At 48.9% G+C, this 22,597-nt stretch overlaps 1 protein-coding gene across 1 annotated transcript in view; it reads right to left on the reverse strand.

The window, feature by feature from the left end:
• The window catches only part of WDTC1 (WD and tetratricopeptide repeats 1), a 54,158-nt gene extending 47,985 nt beyond the window's left edge, over positions 1–6,173 (reverse strand). The window contains exons 1-2 of the mRNA XM_006155314.1: positions 6,031–6,173; positions 4,690–4,773 (exon numbers count right to left, since the gene is read on the reverse strand). Coding sequence (XP_006155376.1) covers positions 4,690–4,773; positions 6,031–6,078 — 132 coding nt within the window. The 5' untranslated portion in view covers positions 6,079–6,173. The remainder of the gene's footprint in view (positions 1–4,689; positions 4,774–6,030) is intronic.
• Between the last annotated feature and the right edge of the window lie 16,424 nt (positions 6,174–22,597).

The following is a 22,597-nucleotide window of genomic DNA, read 5'->3' on the forward strand; positions in this document are numbered from 1 at the left end:
TTCCGATCACTGCCGTGGGCTCTTACCTGGTTCTCGTTTATACTCCTGAAATCTAGTCTTCATTTGGAAGCCAAGATTAATGTTTTTTTTTTTTTCCTTCTCAAATATGTTTCTATCGGTCTTTGCAGTCCCGTGTCACAAATGAATAAAATGAACGCAGGCAGGTGGGGCTGGGCGGGGGGCACGGACGCGGTGGCCTTGAAAGCAGCTCTCCCTTGAGTCTCTAGAACCTGCCATGTGTATGAGCAGACAGTCCTTCAGAGGAGGGCTGTCAGGTGCCGACGAGCGCCTTACCACAGGCCGGCTGAACACCTCTCCTCCCAGGCCTCTTTGCCCCAGGGTCAATCAATCTGCTCAGTCTCTGCTGCCTGCCTGTGTGCTTGCTGCAGGGAATGCACGGTCAGAGAGGTGACACTTCTGAGGTGGCCCCAGTTCTGGGTGCAGAAGAGCCAGAGTAGGGAGCTCGAGGGCCACACTTTCCTTTGTACTGGGGAGTGAATCTGCACATCTCGGCTGGGAGGGCCTCGTAAAACTGGTGCTCCCTCGGGAACAGGGGCTCGCATAGGGTTGTCTCATTGAAGCGGAGCACATGCGAGTGCCCCTGACCTGGTGGACAAAGGGCTCCAGCAGGATGCCCTTGGCGCGGGGCTCCACGGCCATGGCCCTGAAGGCTGGGCTCATCCTCTGGGCACAGCCAGCAGGGAGAAAGGGGAGGCGGCAGTGTTCGGCAGCCAGTGCGTCCTCCGCGCTCTGTGCATCTGTATGTTCAGTCTCGGTTCGCTGCTTGCACAGGCCGGACCTCTGCTGCTTCAGCCCAGTCCCGCAGCGCTTCTGTGCTATTGCTGCTCTCCCACAAAATAGCTGCCAGGTTACTATTTTTAAAAGCATAACTGGGTGGGGCCAGCAGGTGGCGTGGTGGTTAAGGGCACTGGATTTCCACGTGGCTGACTGTAGTCTGAGTTCCGGACTGGTGGATTGCTTTCTCGCATTCCGTTTCTCTCTCTCTGGTCAAATTAAAATAATACTACTAACTATAATAACAAGTGGAATTAAATAAATTTTTTTTTTAAATAAGAAAGCATAACTGGGGGCCAGCAGGTTACATAGTGGTTAAGGCCCTGGACTCCTGCATGGCTAACTGCGGTTCGAGTCCTGGACCTGGTAGCATGTCCAAGATCCCCAGAAGAGAATGAAGAAGAAAGCACTGTAGTATAACCATCCTCCCCCTGGGGAGGCGATTTCTCACTTTCTCTTGTTCTGTCTCTCTGTGTCTCTGGCAAGCACACACACCCTATAGCAAAAATCTCTCTATAAAGAAAAAGTGTCATTGTGCTTATGACGCTCCTCTGCAGACACTACCCGAGGCTGTCCTGTAGCAGAATAAGGCCCAGTCTCAACACAGGTCATCACGCCCTGTCACGGAGCCACCACACGGTCAGCCGTCCACTGCTGTGCACCCTGCGCTTGTCCGTCCTGAGCTGAGCCGTCTGTCACTCCTGTGCCGCTCACACACAAGCCTACCAGACTTACTGCTTTGCCTGTCCCTTCCTCATTTCAGCGTGTCTTAGGCGCTGAGTGCTGGTCTGTCTGGCCCCTACGTGGTGTTCATCTGTGAAATTTCTCAGAGCAATGATGGGACTGGGGAGAGCGTTATATTCGAGGGTGGAGTGAAGGGGCGGGACAGGACAGGCTGTGAGCTGGTGCAGGCTCCAGGAGGCACCGCCATGGGGCACTCACAGCGGCACAGACGTACATCCTCCGCCCGGCCACTCCCATCCAGGTGCTGCTCTGCAGACACACTCCGCATGTGGCGAAAGCCGCCGTGAGGAATGGCCTTCACACATGTTGGAGACTACCTGCACGCCTGCCTGTCAGTAAGGACGGTTTACGTAAGGGTGGTGCAGTCACAGAACTCTGAAACTAGGAAAGAGCGAAGAACTAGGAGCATCTAACTTACGGATAAAAAAACTTCATGAAAGAATGAAGAAAGGGTACTCTAACAGATAATATTAGTTGAATCCAAATAAATGAATTAGTAGCTGGGGAAAAAATGGAAAGCAGACAATTCTTAAAGCTTTTTGTAGCAAGACATATGAATACTGATCTACTCAAAAATAAGCAGATGAGGATCAGCAGATGGTGTGATGGTTATGTTGCTGGGCATCCCCATGTCAAGTACAGTTCAAGTCCAGGACCCAGCGACTTGAAACTTATGCCAGGCATGGGTGCATGTGTGCCCAAAATCTCGAGAGGAGAATGGAGGAGAAGGGACTGCAGTGTGGCCATCCCCCTGGGGGGTGTGTGTGTGTGATTTCTCCCTTTCCACCTCTCTGTCTCTATGTCTATCTGGCGAGCACGTGTGCCCTATAGCAAAAATCTCTCTAAAAACAGGCAAATGAAAAACAGAAAGGAAGACAGCTCCGACGCACAGCTGTAACACATGCTCAAGAGAAATCAGATTCCACCTTGCAACTCCTTGCAACTGCAGTTCAAGTCCCTGGCCTAGCCACCTGGTCTAGCCAGCTCAGTGAACATTCTGTCCTTCACTTCCAGGACCCAGCTTTCCTACCACCATGGCTACTCATTCTGCCACAGGGGCTGGGGGAGAGCAGAAACTGGCATTCTCTGAGCACCGGGACACGCTGACTTTTCACTCCTTCCACTTTCCCCAGGTGACATCGCCTGGTTCTACAGACAAGTCGTTCTCAAATTTCTTAGCCTCCGGGCCCCTTTGTGCTATTAAAACTTACTGAACTAGCTTCATGGCCTGGTAGTTAAGGGAGCCGGATACCATGGGGCCAACCGCAAGGCTCGAATCCCAGCTCCTGCAGCTTGAAGAGCATGCAGCTCTGAGCATGCCTAGAACCCCGACAGAACAGGGATAGAGCAGCAAGACCACACCCCACCCGGAGTTGCTCTTCCCCGTGCATCTCCCTCTCTCTGTCTCTTTCTGGTGAGTGTATAAGCCCTCTGGCAAAATAAAGAAAAGAGAACTATTGAAGATCCCCAGGAGGTTTTGTTTGTAGGGGTTATATCTATCAATGTTCATCAAATGAGAAATTAAATAAGAGAGAGGGAAATTAAATGCTCATCATATTAACTTAAAAATTAGAAACTTGTGCATGCCCAAAATCCCAAGAGGAGAATAGAGAAGGAATTGTGGCATGGTCATCCCCTTGGAGGGTGATTTCTCACTTTCTGTCTCTCTGGCAAGTACACATGTCTTATAGCAAAAATCTCTGCTAAAAAAATAATAATTTTGTTTTCTTATCTATCTATTCCTTATTTTCTGTGATATTTATTACTTCTACCATACAATCAGAAAAAAAATAAAGTTGCAATGACTACTTGATAACATGGAGAACAGGATTATCGTACAATAACTTGGCAAACATACAAAATTCAATGTAAAACAGGATTACAATTATGTAAAAATATGCAGGAGATAAAAGGAAATATATAAAATACTAATGGTAATTATATTGGGGAGTGGGATTCAGAAGTGATTTTCCCTAATCTTTTCTGCATTACTATTAACACAGTTATAATTTTTCAAACTACTAAAATTTCTTTCATTTAACTCTAATAATTATTTTATTATTTTTTAATTAGTAAATTTAATTTCACCTGTCTTTATTTTTACATTTTTCCACATTTACTTTACATATCAAAAAAATTTTTGCTCATACTCCATAGTTCTTGACAATTAAGAAACAACTTTCAAAATTTCAAAATACTGAATTGTAAAGATAATGTTCAATATATTTATGATAATTTTGTAGAATTTTTTTGGGTGTAATTATTATTATTTTAATTTGACCAGAGAGAGAGACAGAGGGAAAAAGAGATAGCAAGCTGCTAGGTCCAGGACTTGAATTGTGGTTGGCGTTGGCTATGTGGAAAACCAGTGCCCTTAACCACCATGCCACCTACTGGCCCCAACACAATTACATTTTATAATTAATAAAAGTTTATAATCAAGAGAAAGCAGTAATGATCATCTATAATCTTACCACCTCAAGATAGGTAACACTAACATTCAATAAGTTTATTTCTAGTCCTAAGATTAACGTGATCATTTACAAACATAAACCTGAAGGAAGCAGGAGAATTCTTACTCAGCCTACAGCTCACACCACACTGGGCTGCACAGCGAAACTGGGCTTAGAACATGGTCTTGAGGAAAGGAGGGGCAGAGCTCACAAACGGGTGTCAGACACAACGACATGGCTGAACCGGACCAAAGGCTTGGTCCCTCCATGAAACTGACAGGGCAAATTCAGAACTTGGCCTTTTTTTTCTTTTTTAAATATCCACACCCCATCCATGTTCTCACAGTACTGCTTTGAAGTTAACATGGGACATCACACAAACATTTGTGTGTGTGCCTGTATCTGAGCACACTTGTATACGTTGTGTGTGCATATGAAAAAAAATTATAAATTCTAAATTACTCTGTACAGGGAAGAATCATTACTGTGTAAGCCAATAGTGAAAGTATGAAATTCAACCAACTTTTCCCAAGTACAAAGCAGATATATCCAAAACCCTTTTTCTATGTGCTTGCGTCCCGCTGCCTGATGAAGGAGCTGTCCCGTTAGGTGTGATGCACAGAGGACGGTGCCAAGCAGCTCTGCAGGGAGAGTGGAGAGCAGCCATCCACCTCTAGGACGCAGCTGGATCCCTTACCTGCAGCTCTGCTTCCAGGCCCAGCCGCCGGATAAAGGGGTCAGTGACATGATAGCGCCGCTCGAAGCTCAGGGCACCCCGCTCCTGGTGGACAGAGAAAACTCAGTTTATGGATTCAGTTCAACATGGCTTTATTATGGACCCATTGTATGTCTGGCTCTGTGCTGGACACCACAGGAGCTAGAAAGAATAACATGGAATTGGCCTGCAAAATCTTACACTTCTCTTGGGCAGAGATCAGAGAACAGGAGAGAGTACATAACTAAGCACTAAGTTTTCCTGTCCCGGTAAGTTTTAAAAAAAGGAAAGGAAGAAAAACTTGGAAACAGGAAAGAGGGGTGTTTCCATATTTAGTGTGGAGAGTCAGGGCACACGCTGTGGGATCTGCAAAGGGGAGAAACCCAGCTGGTCTGGGCCCTGTCCTCAAGGATACCTGGTCCAGTGGAATCGCAAAGCACCCACAAATGGACAAAGTTAAAAAGGATTCAGGGACGCAGGGAAAAAACACACAGCAAACAGGTGCCAGGAGGTGGCTAACGCAGAGAAACTCAGCTGGTCCAGGTGGGGCTACAGCTTCTGTGGCATGTCACTGGAAATGATTTCTAGTTTCAATATTTTTAAGCACTTAAGCTTTTCGAAGAACTTCCTCGTGTTTATTCAAATTTCATTCTCAAGATCATCCCGCGGGCAGGCAATGTTACATCATTGGAACAGGAAGACCAAGGCACAGAGGGAAAGTGCTGGTCTTGTGTAGCTACTCAGGGCTGTGGGGGACTGGGTTAGGGCTAGGGCTAGGACCCTAGCTTGGACTGTCACTTCAGAGGCACGTCACATCTTGCTGAATCCACACTCAAACCTCTGGGGCTGCTCTCCTAGGCGTGGCCGGGGCTACCTGACCAGCTGAACTGGACTCCCAGTCAGCTGCTCATCTCACGGGTGTCTGAGTGTCTCTACACACGCGGCCGAGGACAGGTGTTAGTGTCGGATGGCCTCAGAGAGGAAAGGATAGCTAAGCTGAACTCAGACTCAGACTGCCCAGGTTCCAGCCTGCACACAACGCCGCAGCTGGGGCACCACCCAGCTGTGCGTCCCCTACCCCCCACACTGATGCCTATGTGAGTCTCAGCAGCCCAGGCACAAGTGCTCAGGCAGAGGAGTCTCCATTAAGCCCATGTTCTTGGATAAAAGATGGGGAGGGAAAAGTCCTTGGCTCTAGTCCTGAGTCTGCCACAACGCGACTTTTGGCAAGTCACCCACACCAGACCTGTGTCTTTTCATCTGTAAAGGGCTCTCCAGGGAAGGGGGGACCCCGTGCTCAGTTCAGAGGGCTGGGCTGCTCACCTTGACCTGCCTGCGGATGAGGTCTCTAGTTATGTTGCCTTTTGCCATCTTAACAGGTTCGACAGAAGGAAGCTACCGAAGGATCTTCAGGACCCTTGAGCATTCCAGCCACGTGCAGGTCCACAGGGCACACATTTAATTACCTGGGGGAAAAACAGCATCAAACCTCAGGGTCTGGAACAAGGTGGCTTCAGAGACCCGATTCTCCTCCTAGAGCTGTGGCCAGCTCACCCAGTGAACTGGCTACTGCCTGGCCAGTCCAGTCCTGCCCCAGTGCCGAAGGACCTCCGCAGTGGATGGGGGTGGGGGGCAGTGAAGCTTCACCAGGAAATGGAGAGCTGGGGAAGGGCACGGAAGAAGATGGTGCGCACCCTGCAGGTAGGAACGAGGCATGCAGCTGAAGAGGCCCAAGTCCCTTTGCTCCATGCGCACCCCCCATGGCGGTGAGTCCAACCACCTGACTAGGCTTCAAATCCCTGACCCTGAGCCTGATGCTCTCCATCACCAACTCAGTACCACAGAATTCTCAGCCCTGAAACAAACGCACAGGATCAGAGTGGAAAGGAAACGTAGCGTGACCGTGTCCAAGATCTAATCCAGTAAAGAAATCCCTCTTGAACATCTTGAAAGGCCCGTGCCAGTCTTACCACTTCCTGAAGCAGCTCTGAGGGTTAGAAAGACCAAACAACCCTGGCCAGCAGGGAGCACGGTGGTCAAGGTGGCTGCATCCCTCATCCCACATGGGCAACTGTGCAGCTCAGGCCCCTGGCTCAGCAGCCTGAAACACACCAGGCACATGTGCATGCCCCAACCCCAAGAGGATAGTGGGCAGTGGGGACTGTAGCATGGTCATCCCCATGGGGGTTGATCTCTTTCTCTTTCTGGTGAGTATATGAACCCTATAGCAGAAAATAAGTAGGGGAAAAAAAGACCAAATAATCCCATAAGAAAACTCAAAATATAAGAAATAAAGTTCCATATCCAAAGATATACACTACAGATTTTATAACAGTGAAAAAATTAAAACTACCTATTTCCAATAGTAAAGGAATAACTAAACAACGTACACCCACAGGGTATTATGCAGCGACTATAAATTGTAATTAAGAAGGAAATATGCTTACATCCTATCGTGTTTATCATAACATGTTACTTTTTCTTTTCTTTCTTCTGTTTTTAAAGACAAAGCTTGTTGTCATGACCCTCCTGCCTCAGTCTCCCTGGTAGCTGGCACTAAGGAGTCTACCACTACACCTGGCTTCTGGGGGGGGCCAAAAATCAAACCTGAGTCTTACAAGTGGACTCAGTCTACAAACAGCAGCAGCTCAATCAGCGTCTGCAGCTGCACCCGGACCATGCTGCTTTGTCAGTAAACACTGTCAGCACAGCTATGTTTAAAAAAGGAAACAAAGGCCAGTTGGTGGTGTGGTGGTTAGATGCCATGCAGCTGACTACACGGTTCAAGTCCTGGGTCTAGTGGCTTGAAAAACACACCAGGCGTGTGTGTACATGTGTGCCCGAAATTCCGAGAGGATAAAGGAGGACTGCACCATGGCCATTCCTCTCAGGGCTTGCTTTCTCACTTTCTCTCTTGCTCTATCTCTGCCTCTCCCTGGTGATACATGTACCCTATAGAAAATTTAAAAAAACCAACCAAACAAACAAGAATGGCCTCTGCTGTGAGGGTGCTACAGGCCTGCTCTAGTACATACTCAATGAAAAGAGGAAGACAGAAGTCAATTTCTGGAGCTAAGCACATGAACACTGTAGAAAGACCCAAGGCAGAGGAACACGTATGATGGAGTGTCACAAAGGAAGTATGAGTGGCCACATCGATGTCACTGCTCCCAAACGGTGTTCTATTCTTGGATCTCTAAGATGCATTTTAACCCCTCCCTTCCAGACTTTTAGCTTAGGCTCCTGGGAACTGCTCCACTGGCATCTCTCTGCCACACTAAAGGACACCAATAAGAAGGTACAGCTCAGATAACGACGCCATTTGGAGGAACCGAACGGCTCGCATTGCAAAGGGCACCAGCATTGTAGCAGCCCTGCAACCAATCACGTGCGTAAAGAGGAGACCAAGGGCTGACAGGAAACAGCCAAACAGGAACCACCACTCCACACGTACCACCGTCCTAGTGTGGCTGTGGATGGTGCAACAGAAGCAGCAGACTTAAAATACTTAAGCCTCTGGGACTGAATTCCAACCCATTCGTGTGCCAACCAGTATCTACTAAGGCAAGTTACTTAATCTGAGTTTTAATTTTGTTTGTAAAATGAGAATGCTGGGAACCAGCAGTTAGCGTAATGGCTATGTCGCTGGACTCCCACGTAGTCGACCGCGGTTCGCGTCTCGGACCCGGTGGCTTAAATCTCACGCCGGGCGCGTGTGCGTGCGTGCCCAAGATCCCGAGAGAAGAATGGAGGAGAAGGGATTGCGGCGTGACCATCCCCCCTGGGGGGTGATTTCTCGCTTTCTGTCTCTATGTCTCTCTCTGTCTGTCTGGCGAGCGCACCCGGCCTATAGCGAAAATCTCTCAAAAAAAAAAAAAAAAAAAAAAAAGAGAATGCTAATATGAAGGGACTTCAAAGGGTTCATAGAAAATAAAACAAAAAATCCACTCACACCTCTTCCCTCACATTTTCCACAGATTTGTTTTTTTACTTTTATCTACATTTATGTTATGCTTACTGTATTCCCATGCCATAAGGGTTTTTTTTTGTTTGTTTGTTTGTTTCTGCTATAGGGCGCATGCGCATGCTAGAAAGACAGAGACAGAGAGATAGGAAGTGAAAAATCACCCCCCAGTGGGGATGGTCACGCCGCAATCCCTTCTCCATTTTCCTCTTGGGATCTTGAGCACACACACACATGCCTGGCGTGAGTTTAAGCCACCAGTCCAGGTCTCGAACCATGGTGGACTACATGCAAGTCCAGTGACATAGCGATTACGCCAACTGCTGGTCCCTATCATTTTTTAAAAAAAGAATTATTTTATTTTTTATTATCATTATTAAATTTGACCAGGAAGAGACAGAGGGAGAGGAAGAGTGAAAAAGCAAGCTAACAGGTACAGGACTAGAACCACAGTTGGCCATGTGAGAGTCTAGTACCTTAACCACCATGACACCTGCTGGCCCCTCATGCCATGTTTTGTTTTTTCAGTTTCTTCTGGGATTCTCTTTTCTTCTGTGCAACCTCCTCTTCTGGTTCAGGGACAACACTTTGCTGCTTTTCGGTGAGGATCATCTTGACATGGTGGGGTGGTTCACGTGGGGTTAACCCGCCCACGAGCTCTGCGAGTACGAGGTGCGTCTCGGGTGCCTTGTTCACCTGAATGTGCTCAATGACCAATCTACATCTAACCCTTATGTTCAGCGTCACGCTGTATTTTTAAGCATGTGTAGCAAAAATTCAGCAATCTTCTAGGGCCACCGACCCTGTGTCCAGCCCCACTGTGTGGCCTGGTGCATCTGCCAACTCCACCATTGTGACAAAGCGGCACACACTGCTCCGTATAGTGACAGCCTTCAGACACTTGGTGGCTTTTCAGATATGCATGTCCTTGATGGTCTGGGCAGTTTCATCGGTGTTCTTAAAGTGAGCACAAAGATTTGAACCTTGTGATTTACGTTGACTCTCTGGGGTCCTCTGGGTCAAGTGAGTAGCAAACCATTTTCAGCGGTCTCCTCAGGCTGCTTACAAGAAGCTCTTCCACAAACTTTTTGAAGACCCTGCAGATCTACTTCCACAAGTTGTTGTGAGAAAAAAAATGACAAGGTATACATGAAGGCACAAGAGAGTGCCTGGCTCACAGTGCTCAGGCAATGTCAGCCAGCTGTGAATCTACTAAACCCACGTGGCCTCCGTGCCACAAGTTACAATTTCACTGTATCTCCCTCTCAGAGATGAAGCTGGCGCTGGGGAGCCCACTGGGTGGCAGGACATCTTTATCGCTTGTTAGCTTCAAAATGCAAGATCAGAAGAAAAAAAGAGACTTTGTTAAACTCTACACAAAATTTCTGCAATAATGCTGAAGATGGAGATGACCTGAGTGTCCCTCTGTCGACTGACGAGTGGATAAAACAAAATGTGGTATCACAGGGCCAGCAGCTGGCGGGGTGGCTGTGGCACTGGATCCCACATGGCTGACCGTGTTTCGGGTCCTGGACCTGGAGGCTTGGAAATCATACCAGGCACATGTGTGTGTGTGCCCAAACTCCCGAGGAGAATGGAGAAGGCTGCAGCATGGGCACCCCCAGGGTGCTTTCTCACTTTCCCTCTCTGTCCTCTCTTCCATGTGTGCATGTGAGCTTTGGCAAAAAATTCTTTAAAAAAAAACCCCAAAAACCGTGGTATTGTTCGGTGGAACATTCTCTGTCCATACAAAGGAAGGAAGCACTGGCACATGCTGCAACACAGATGGCCAGGGAGGACAAATGTTAAGTAAAAGAAACCTGGGACCGCAGATCCCACTGACTGGCAGTCCAGAACAGGCACGTCTACGGGAGCGGAAAGGAGATGGACGGCTGCTCAGGGCTCGAGAGGATGGGGGTAGAGGAGCCACAGCTAAAGGATGTAAGTTTCATTTTTTTTTTATAGTGAAGTGAAATTCATCTAACATCATCACTTTAAAGCGTACACCTCGGTGGTATCTGGAGTATTCGTGATGTCTGCAGTCACCACCTCTAGCTCGTTCAGTTGTTTTCATGCCAAAGGAAACCCCATCCCCATGAAGGAGTCAGTTCCCCCAGCCACCACGCGCTCTCTGGACTCACCGACTCCACACTTCTCACCTAAACGGAGCCCTGTCGCATGTGGCTTTCTGTGCCCCCCCTTTCACTGAGCAGAAGGCTCAGGCTCATCCATGTTCCCGAGGCATCCTGTTCAGGGCTGAGTGCTGTCCCCCTGCAGCCCACCGCATCTGTCTGGCCGGTGGCTGCTACGGACACCTGAGCAAAGCCCGTGTATGGACGCCTGTTTCAGTTCTCTTGGCAACACGCCGGTGGATAAAACTGCGGGTCACATGGCAATTCCACGCTAACTCCTGCTGGGCCAGGCTGTCTCCACAGTGGCTGCCCGTTTTACTTCTCACCAGCATCGTCTCAGGGCTCTCATTTGACCACACCCTCACCGACACTTGCTATCTCTGTTTGGTTTTACAGTCGTAGCCATCCTGCTAGTATGGGTATGCAGAGAGATCTCATTATGGGGTGGGTCTGTGATGTGAGGAAAACGTCCCAGACTGGTGATGCTGCACATATCTGTGAGAATACTGATAGCGGAACACTTAAAACAGTAAAATGTGTGGTGTGTGAATTATGGACCAATAAAGTTATTATACTTTTTAAAAAGAAATAACTATAGGCAACAATGCACATGGATCTCACAGACCGTCAGGAACAAAAATGAGATATGCAGACGAATACATGGGCCAGCTCTGCGGGGGAGCAGCGCTGCACTGCTCAAGAGAAGCTGGATTCTGCTTGGTGGCTACAGTTTGAACTCTGCCCAGTCAGCCCGAGACACATGGGCACGTGGGCCAGTGCTCAGGGGCTGGCCGGCTGGAGGAAGCAGAGTGACCAGACCCCGTGCAAGGAGCGCTTCTCTCTCTCTCTCTCACGTATGCATGACACGCTCTATGATGAACAAAGAAAAGAGCAGGTGTGGCTCCACTTACATGGATGAGGGAAACTACAGCCAAAAGATACAGATCAGAATGATGCTGCCGGAGGTTCCGGGCCTGACAAGGACAAGACACCTGGAACGGCCTACTCACTGAGGGAGGATGGTTACACATTTGCCAAAACAATCCATCAAGATAAGTATGCTTTAATGTTTTTAAATTTTATCAAAAAAGTAGAATACTGGGGACCTGCAGGTGGCATGGTGGCTAAGGCACTGGATCCCACACGGCTGACTCTGTGGTTCAAGTCTCGGACCCTGCAGCTTGAAGAACAGGCTGGGCCCAAGTGTGCGTGTGCCCAAAGTCCTGAGAGGAAAGTGGAGGAGAGGGACTGTGGCATAGCCACTCCCCGAAGGGTGGTGATTTCTCACTTTCTCTCCTGTCTCTTTCTCTCTCTGGTAAGTGCAAGTGCACATACCCTATGACAAAAAAAAAAAAAAAAAAAAAAAAGGAATAAAAGAAAAGTAGAACACTGAGTGGAAAGCAGAGGAGGCACAAACACAAGAGTGACTGCTTTTAGCTGTTGAAACAGGATGACATGTGCAAGAAGGTTCATTATTCTGTTCTGTGTATCAGTGCACATTTGGAATTCTTCCTAAGAAGTTCTTTCTAAAATATTTCTTTCCTTATAGAGTTATTAAAAATGTCAAAGACTGATTAACGAAATGGGGAATCGCTAATCATATACAGGTAAAACAACCTGGCCCAAGGCATAGATATGGTGGTCCCCCTCTTCAGGGAAAAAAGATAACCCAGAAAGTGTGCATGTCTATAATGCTGTAACTAGAAGGACATGTTAGCCAGCTGTCATGTATGTACACACACGTGTGTTCATATTGTTATAATACACACATTTAAGTTTTTGCTATAGGGCACATGCAAAACCTTGCTGGGGTCAGGGAGAGTAAGAAAATCCCCTAGAGGGGAGGGTCACACTGCAATCTCTTCTCTATTCTGCTCTTGGGATTTTGGGTATGTACGCGTCATGTGCCAGTGTGATTCTCAAGCCAGTGGGTCTGGGCTTTGAACTGTGAGGCTAGCCATGTGGGATCCAGTGCCTTAACCTCCATGCTACCTGCTAGCCCTATTTTTTCTTTAAGTTTGCTGTAGGGTGCATGTGCTCACCTGGGAGAGATGGGGGGGTGTGTGAGAAATCAGGGATGCCACAATCCCTTCTCCTGCAGTTTCTTCTTGGGATTTGGGCACAGAGGCACATGAACCCTGGGTGACTTTCGAGCCGCTGTGCTTGGGACTCAGACTGCTCAGTCGGCCATGTAGGCTCCAGCCACCTTAACTTCTGTTGCTGGCCCAACATCTATGTTTTTATAGGAACACAGAAATAGCAGTTAGAAACCAGCTTTGGACTTTGAGAAACTTGAGTTTTAATCTGATCCCACTACTCACTAGGTCGTGTGATCGCGGTCGGACTATTACGTACTGGGCCAGTCCTGCAGCCGAGTGGTTCAAGGAGTTGGATCCTACATGGTCGACTGTGCCTTGAATCACACCTGGAGTCGTGAGAAAGGTGCCAGGCCTGCGTGCATGCCCCTGAGTCCCAACAGGATGGAGAAGGGAGAAGGGGTCACAGCGGCCACACCTCGGGGGCTTTCTCCTCTCTGGCAGTGCACGTACCCTCTGGCAATAAAAAAGAAATGTTTTTTTCTCCATTCACAATAGAGCACATGTAATGCGTGCATGAGAGGGAGAGATGAGCAATCTCAGCAGGGTCTGTCACACTGTCATCTCTCCCTCCAGCTCGAGGGACCCTGGGCACTTGTGTGCATGCCTGGCATGCTTCAGGTGGACGGTCCCAGGGCTGGAACTGTGGTCGCCACATGAACACAGGCTCTCTTGAGCAATGCTTTAACACCGTGCCGTGGAGCCGGCTCTTGGACAAAGTTACTCGCTCTCTTGGACCAGTGGGTAGCACAGCAGTGACCCAACTACTCACGTGGGAGAGGTTCCTAGGTCCACGACCCAAAACTCCCCGAGCACAATGGGCACAGACACACAAGCCTGGGTGTGTGCTAGCAGTAGGAATGCCTTCAGAGGCCTGTCTCCGTGACTCTCTCTCCCCGCTCTTCTTCACAGAAGAAATAATAAACGTAAAGCCCTTTCGCTTCTCTCCTGCGGGGTTAGTGTGTGTTATATTGATCTCACAGGGTTAACAGGGCACCAAAAGAGGTGACACACTGTGGGCCTCAGCACGGTGCTGGCAAGGAGCATCAGCTGCTTCCTCTTCACCTGTTTTGTGGAGATAATGGTAGTACCTATCCCAGGGCTACTGTGGGGTATCAAGGCTCACTGGCCTACAGTAAAAATGTACTAAGTGTGAGTGACAAAATTATTTGCAGCAAGAAAACATCACTTAAGAAAACCCCCAACCCTAGCAGGTGGTATGGTGGTTAAGGTGGAAGGATCCCTCATGGCTGACTGCAAAGTGTGAGTGCCAGAACCAGTGGCTTGAAAAACATGGTGTGGGGAACCAGCAGTTAGCGTAATGGCTATGTCGCTGGACTCCCACGTAGTCGACCGCGGTTCGCGTCCTGGACCTGGTGGCTTAAAATTCATGCCGGGTGCATGTGCGTGCGTGCCCAAGATCCTGAGAGGAGAATGGAGGAGAAGGGACTGCGGCATGATCATCCCCTCTGGGGGGTGATTTCTCACTTTCTGTCTCTATGTCTCTGTCTGTCTGGCAAGTGCACGCGCCCTATAGCAAAAAAACCTCCCCCCCCCCCCCAAAAAAAAAGAAAAAAGAAAAACATGGTGTGGAGCCAGCAGGTGGTATGGTGGTTAAGGTGCTGGACTTCCACATGCCCGACCACGGTTTGAGTCCCGGACTAAACAGCTTGCTTTCTCATTTGCCCTTTCTCTGTCTCTCTCTGATCAAATTTAAATAAAAAAAAATAAATAAAAGAAAAACATGGTGTGTGTGTGTGTCCAAAATCCTTAAAGGAGAAATGGAAGAGAAGGGATTGCATCATGGCCATCCTCCATCGGGGGTGATTTCTCACCTTCCTCTGTCTGTTTCTCTCTAGTGTGTGCACATACTCTCTGGAGAATTAAATAAATAAGCCCATCTCAAAAAAGCTAAACATGCACTTACGATGTAACCCAGCAATCCCACCCCAGGTATGTACTCAAAGGAACTGAAATATACCTCCACACCAAAACTTATATGTGAATGTTCACAGCAGCATTTTTCCTAACAGTCCAAAGAAAAATACAGCCCACATGTCCACTAACTGAACACTGGATAAATACAACGTGATATACCCATAAAATATTATTTAGCCATAAAAAGTAGTGATGGACTGACTCATATTACAATTTGGATAACACTTAAAAACATTTTGCTGAATGAAAGAAGTCAGTCCATTTATATGAAATGATAAGGACAGAAAAACCTACAGAGACAGAAGGTCCATCAGTGACCGCTGATTAGGAAGTAGGTGGAGACAGCTCGGGAGCGTGTGCTCCTTTTTTTTTGAGTAATGAAAACATTCTGAAATTAGCAGCAGTGCTGGCCATGCAGTGGTTTATGAAAAACCAAAGAACTGCACACCATAAGAAGTAGGTTTTATGGTGTATGAATCGTATCTCAATTATAAAAAAGAGGGCCATCCAGAGGCCTGGAGCTGAAGGAGGCTGGGTCCCACAGGGCTGACTATGTGGTTCAAGTCCAGGACCTGCTGGCTTGAAAAACACACCAAGTGCATGTGCATTCATACCCAAATTCCCAAAAGGAAAACTAAAGAGAAGGAATTACGGTATGGCCATCCCTCTTAGGGGTTGCTTTCTTATCTTCCTGCCCTCCCTCCTGTGAACGCATCTACCCTGTAGCAAAAACTAAAAGAAAGGAAGGCAAGCCCCCAAATCCCTTCTTTTTTTCTCTACTTCAAAATCACAGCTCCAGGGAACCAGCAGTTAGCGTAATGGCTATGTTGCTGAACTCCCACGTAGTCGACCGCGGTTCGTGTCCTGGACCCGGTGGCTTAAAACTCATGCCGGGCGCGTGTGCGTGCGTGCCCAAGATCCCGAGAGGAGAATGGAGGAGAAGGGATTGCAGCGTGACCATCCCCCCTGGGGGGTGATTTCTCGCTTTCTGTCTCTATGTCTCTCTCTGTCTGTCTGGCGAGCGCACGCGCCCTACAGTGAAAATCTCTCCAAAAAAAAAAAAAAAATCACAGCTCCAAAAAAATATATTTTTTGAATTCTCACCCTCTCTTTAATCTATCTGCTACCTTGAACTGCAGCTATTTTTAAGGCTTCTCTCTTTTTAAGGATTTATTTTATTTTATTTATTATTCAAGTTGACCAGAGAGACACAGAGAGAGAAAGAGAGGGAGGAGGAGAGTGAGAAAGCTGCCAGGTCTGGGACTCAACTGCAGTCATCCATGTGGGAGTCCACCACCTTAATCACAATGCCACCTGCCGGCCCCAAGGCCTCCTTTCCTTAAATGACTAAATGCATCCTGAGGGCCAGATGCTCAGCCTGTCCCTCTACTGATGCTCCCAGGCCTCCTAGGAGTGATGTGCGCAGCAGGTACAAACACCTGCATGGACAGCAGCATGGTCACCTGGACACACGATGCTGCTCTACCTATCACAGTACACCTGTGAGCGCTTTCCGTTCACCTGCTGGTTTGCCGTGGTTGAGAGATTTTTGTCATAGGGCACATGTGCTTGCTGGAAAAATAGGAAGAGACAGAGAGAGAAAAAGTGAGAAATCCCCCTCCCAGGGGGATGGTCACATTGCAATCCCTTCTCCTCTGTTCTCCTCCTGGAATTCTGGGCATGCACGCACACATACCTGATGTGAGTTTCAAGTTGTTGGTTTTTTTGTTTTAAGAGAGAGACTTTTACTCTAGGATGTGTGCGCTGGCTGGAAAACCAGAGACACGAAGTGAGAAATCACCCACGGGGGACAACACGCCGTGGTTCCTTCTCCTCCATTCTCCTCTAGGGATTTTGGGAACGCATGCACACATGCCTGCCATGTTTTAAGCCACCGGGTCCAGGACTCGAAATGTAGTCAACTATGTGGAAATCCAGCAACGCAACCACTACGCCATCTGCTGGTCCCTCAAGTCACTGAGTCTTGAATTGGGTGGGCCATGTGGGAGTCCAGTGACATGATAAGCACTATGCCATCTGCGGGCCCTGTGCTTCCAATTTAAACTCTACAATAATGCCGTGAGTGTGACAGACAGCTTAATTTAACGAAGGAGAAACAGGCAACATCCTTCACCGTGCTGAGGAAGAAGCACTGATGGGAATCAGGCCTGCGTGCTCCAGGCCCGCTTCCACCTACAGCTGCTGTACGAGCGTGAGCCCGGTATCCACTCTTGGTCTCTGTCTCCATCTGTAAACCGAGAGGTGGACTCTGAGATGAGCCACAACCCCCTTCCAACGACACTACCTTGCGATTCTAAGGAAAGTTGCGCATTAGCAGCAGACCGGCGTGGAATCTCAGTCACCTGGATCTGCTTTCCTCTGGACATGCTGCCTCCCACAGCGGGAGGTGCCGCCAGGGTGACAGCTGAGCCCTCCCGATGTTCTGAATTATGCACAAGATGCACAGGAGCGTCCTTTCACTCCTACAGGGGTACCCCGGCTGGAGCAAGTCAACGGGAATGAAGAAAAATGCAACGAAATGAGGACTGGGCTGCACTTTCCACACGTCAGGTCAGTGGAAGTAGCATAATAAGGCAAAGAGCTGGGCTGTGGGACCCAACAGACCTAGGTTCGATCCTGGCTAGGTCACCTATTTTGTGTGTGACTTAACATTTGTAAACCTCAGTTTCCTGATTTGATAACACTTGAGAGTGGAAGAGCACACAGATGCCACACCTGGCACCGAGCCTGGTAACATTTATTGAACATTCTAAACTCCATCCAAGTGTTATCTCACAGACCCCCCATAGCAACCCTATGAGACTGGCACTAATTTTTTTTGGAATAATTTGTTTAATTTTATTTATTATCATTATTTAAAAATTTGACCAGAAAGAGAGAAAGCAAGAAAGCAGGTCGCCAGGTCAGGGACTCAAACTGTAGTCAGCCATGTTGGGAGTCCAGCACCTTAACCACCACACCACCTGCTGGCCCCAACAGGTACTGTTCTTATCCTCATTATAAAGACACAGGGTCAGAAGCACAGAAAAATTAACCTGCTGGAGTCACGTAGTTATTAAATCCAGACAGCCTGACTACAGGGCCCACGCCACTGACCACTAAAAACAATTCCCATTACTATCTTTATCAGACCACATCTAAGCAGTCTTGCCTAACAGAAACTTTGCCTCCTACCATTTCCTAGGACTAAGCTAAGGAATCAAAATTGCCTTGGCTCTGCTGGTCTCCAAGTAAATTCAGGGGTGTGGACCAGATTGGCCCAGGACAGTCTCTGGGAAAGAGGCTGGTTGGTCAAGCCCACCAGCAACGCGGTCCTGGCAAAGGTTTCAAAGGGTCACTGTAAGACTCCCCGTGCAAGTCCATCCTGGGATGACAGGCTAAGATTCACTTCCTGTCGGGCTCTGGAGGAAGGCCCCCCTTGGAGTCCCCTCACTCGACAGGCTCTGTACTGCCGTCTGAGCTTGGAGACTTCTCTAGATGTCCTCAGAATTCTGCTTCTCAGCGATGATGGCGACTCTTCCTGCCTTCTCTTAAACCCGCATTACTGTAAGGCGGAAAAGGAGCACCACTGTCCTCTCACCACGAGGGGCATCTCCAGTCTCGGATCTCGCCTTTGCCTTGAACCTTCCTAAACCCTGACAAAATTCACAACACCTCCTGTAGGGAAGCCTTTCAAGCCTCCTCAACTCTACCCCTAGCAGGAAGATCAAGGAAACTAAGCGGGTCACTTGGGATATGCTCCCGTCCTGCCTCGCTGCAGCTGCGCCACTTCCACATGTGGGACTCGAGAGGGAACCGGGGTCAGCCATTCGCCCCAGACACTCAGAGCTCTGCTGACGCTGGTGAGCTGACAGAACTGCCCGGCCAGGAAAGCCTGGCTCCCATTCTAAAAAAGGGTCCTGAGAGGTTCAGGGGTGAGTGAGCGACTGACTTCATCAGTAACTTTATGAAGTTCGAGTCTTGGGTCAGGGATACAGAAAAGTTTTACTGCGGCCTTGATCCAGCTTTGCCCTCAGAGTCCCTGGACAGCTCTCTGGGGAAAATCTGATCCTGCTCCCACACCCTCCAAGAAAATGGGGTTAATACCGCCCCAGATGGCTATGGGGGGATTAAAGGCCATTATTCTTGGCATACAGCTCTGTCACAGCTCTAGCCGTTGTGACCTTGCTTATTCCACGCAAACGTAAAGGGTGACCCTCTCTCTGCTCCACAGAAGGGGCTGAGACTTCACTTTGCATAGAGCCATGGACACCTGACTTCACTGGGACCTGGAGCTGCATCCTCCCCTTATTCAGGCTCCAGGTTTTTAAGGTATTAGTCACTAATGTCATAAAGCCCTTCAAAGCGCCAGCTGCTATTACTAACTGCACAAAGAATGAGCCCCAGTACTCTCAGGCTCCAGTCAGACCTGAATCCATCCCCTTTACCTCTAGGGCCTGTTCTTGAGGGCCATCAGTGAGACGCAGGAAAAAGCACATCAGAAAGGGTGATCCCACGTGACCACTTTGCCACCTGAGTCCCACACCCAGCAGCCTGAAAACCACGCTGGGCACATGTGCACGAGTGCCCCAAATTCTGGGAGAATGGAAAAGGAACTGTGGAATGGCTGTCCCCCCTGGGGACGACTTCTCACTTTCTCCCTCTCTCATCCACATTTTACACACTCCCTGTAGCAAAACTAAAAACTTAAAAAAAAAAAAAAAAAAAAAAAAAGAAAAGAAAAGAAAAGAAAAAGAAAAAAGCATGCAGCGTGTTGTCCAGTTCTCATAAAGCCACTACAAGGCAGGAATTGTCAAAAGCCTCATTTTATAGGGGAGTAAGGGACTAGTTTCTTTTTCTTTTTTTTTTTTTTTTTTTTCCTTTTTTGGAGCGGTTTTTGCTATAGGGCGCGTGCGTTCGCCAGAAAGACAGAGAGAGACAGATAGAAAACAAGAAATCATCCCCCAGGGGATGGCCACGCCACAATCCCTTCTCCCTCATTCTCCTCTGGGGATCTTGGGCATGCACGGGCATGTGCCCGGCATGAGTTCAACCAACTGGGTCCGGGACTTGAACCACAGTCGGCCACATGAGAGATCAGCAACAGCCAATACGCCAACTGCTGGTCCCAGGGGCTAGTTTCTGATGGCCACTGCCAGGGCTGAGATTTCGGGAGAGGTGACAGCTGAGAAGAAAGCACAGCCCGAGGCTCTGTAGGTCCTGCAAGCTATGGTGGGCCTGAAGACATGGTGGGAGGTCTGGACAGGTGAAGATGAAAGGAAGGACAGACAGAGCATTCAACCAGTCACCCAAACGAACGGAATTACATGTGCATATGATCCCCTCCCTGCGACGTGGGGCTGCACAGGTGGGCCACGTTATTCCCTAATTTAAAAAGGAGAGAGGACAGCAGGCTCCTGACCTGACGGTTAGGGCAGCCAGATCCCGGGCCTGGCAGCCTGAGAAACATACCGGGTGCATGTGCGTGAGGGCCTAAAAACCTGAAAGGAGGAAGAGATGGAGGAGAAGGGATTGCAGCGAGACCACACCCCACGGGGGGTGCTTTCTCTAATCCCCTTCCATCTCTCTCTGGCAAGCACAGTTGTTCTCTAGCCAGTAAAAGAAAAGTAATTAAAGACCAAGTCACAGCCTGGGTTTACCTGAGCGGGTAGCCCCTCAGAACCCACAGTGGGGCTGTGAGACTGGATCATGAGGCCCAGGTGCAGACTGCCCAGGGCCCAGTGAACATGGAATTCATTCAGCTTCAAGAACTGCCAACTGTGCAACAACTAGAAATAAAATACAGAACTGGCCAGGCCAGCCACACGGCCTGGTGGCTAAGGGAGCTGGGCCCTGTGGTTGACCTCATGGCTTGAATCCTAGATTTAAATCTGAAAAACACGGGGTTCCACTGCATGTATGCCCTAAGTCCTGACAGGATGGAGACGGAAGAGAAGGACTGCAGTGTCCACGCCCCACTGGGGGTGCTTTCTCCCTCTCTCTCCGAGGAGTGCACATACGCTCTGAGTTACAAAAATATTTCAAACTCGCAAGTCATCATTAATGGTGTCCTGATCATTACGTAGTTCTCCTCACCACGTTTGTTCCAAGACCTTCACTGGATGTCTGAAACCAGGCGTGGTGCTAACCTGTAGTAACCAATATGCACTATGTTTTTTCTGTAAGTACATAGCTATGATCAAGTTTAATTTATAAATGTGACAGTAAGAGCAACAGCAATTATGTGAAAGTGTTCTCTCTCATTCTTTCAAAATACCCTACTGTACTAGACACACATATCTTTCTTTCTTTTTTTTTTTTTTTGGAGAGGTTTTCACTGTAGGGCGCGTGCGCTTGCCAGACAGACAGAGAGAGACATAGAGACAGAAAGCTAGAAATCGCCCCCCAGGGGGGATGGTCACGCCGCAATCCCTTCTCCTCCATTCTCCTCTCGGGATCTTGGGCACGCACGCACACGTGCCCGGCGTGTTTTAAGCCACTGGATCCGGGATGCGAACCGCGGTCGACTACGTGGGAGTCCAGCGACACAGCCATTACACTAACTGCTGGTTCCCTAGACACACGTATCTTCAAACTGCAGTTTGCGGTGGGTAATTGAACCAGGAAAGAGAAACCGTGGGTGAAAGGTGAGGCTAAGGCACTGGATCCCACATGGCCAACAATGCAGTTTGAGTCCTGGACCTGGAGGCTTGATAAACACACTGGCACGTGTGCACGTGCGCCCAAAATCCCCTGAGGAGAATGGAGGCAAAGGCTTGTGGTGTGGTCATTCCCCAGGGGAGTAATTTCTCACTTCTCACTTTCCCTTTTTCTCTGTCTCTCTCCTGGAGTGCACCTGTCCTATGGCAAAAAAATCCAAAAAAAAAAGAAGAAAGAAGGAAAGGGGCCAACGTACACACATTCTCTCTCCCTCCTGGTCCCAGACAGAAATATGGATTCTTGCTCAATTATCCTGCAAGTTGATCTAAAAGCACTGCGTCTAGGATTTGAGACATGACTTGAATTTAAGTGCTCCCAAATAGGTCAAAAGAAGAACGACCCAAGTTTAAAGCAGTGTGACCACAAAACTATGACAAAAGGCTGTTTCCTACCTGTCCATAAAATATAGCCGCCCACCATGGAAAAATTCATAGTTTCAGACTCCACCCAAAGGAATTCCCTGGGCTGTTATAAAGAATCTCGTTATTATACACAGGGGCTTCAAAAACTCTATGGAAAATGAAGTTAAAGTACAAGTTTATGTTGGTACAAACAGTTTTGGAAGCCATACGTGGTCTTCTCACTGGCACTTCTCCATGAACGTCTCTTAAGTTCACCAGCAGAGTCAGCCCAACCCCGCTAAGGACAGAAGCATCCAGAGCTCAGCCCGAGCCAGCGGCAGCACGCCTTTCTCTCCAGCAGGCCGGCTGCAGGCCTCGCGGCGCAGGAAGGCTGGGTGCAGACCCGGGACTCCTCGGCGGGAGGTGCCGCAAGAGCTCTCAAACCGCCCTCGGGCTCGACCGCCGCTGTATCCCGACCTCGGAGAGGGGCCGCTCCCGCGTCTGGCAGACCTCGGGCCTCGCGAACTCGGGGCGAAACTCCAGGCGCGCTACCACCGCCCAGGAGGCTGGAGAAAGGCACACGAGCGGACTCTGGGGGACGCAGCGCTACCGGGCCTCTTCCCTAGATGCCGGCGAGTGCACCTGCAGGGACACCCGCGGCACTCGGCCGGCCCGGAGGACCCCCCGCACCCGCCCGAC

This window comes from Tupaia chinensis, unplaced genomic scaffold (genome assembly GCF_000334495.1).
Source record: "Tupaia chinensis unplaced genomic scaffold, TupChi_1.0 Scaffold000445_1, whole genome shotgun sequence".
NCBI classification, from domain to species: Eukaryota; Metazoa; Chordata; class Mammalia; order Scandentia; family Tupaiidae; genus Tupaia; species Tupaia belangeri.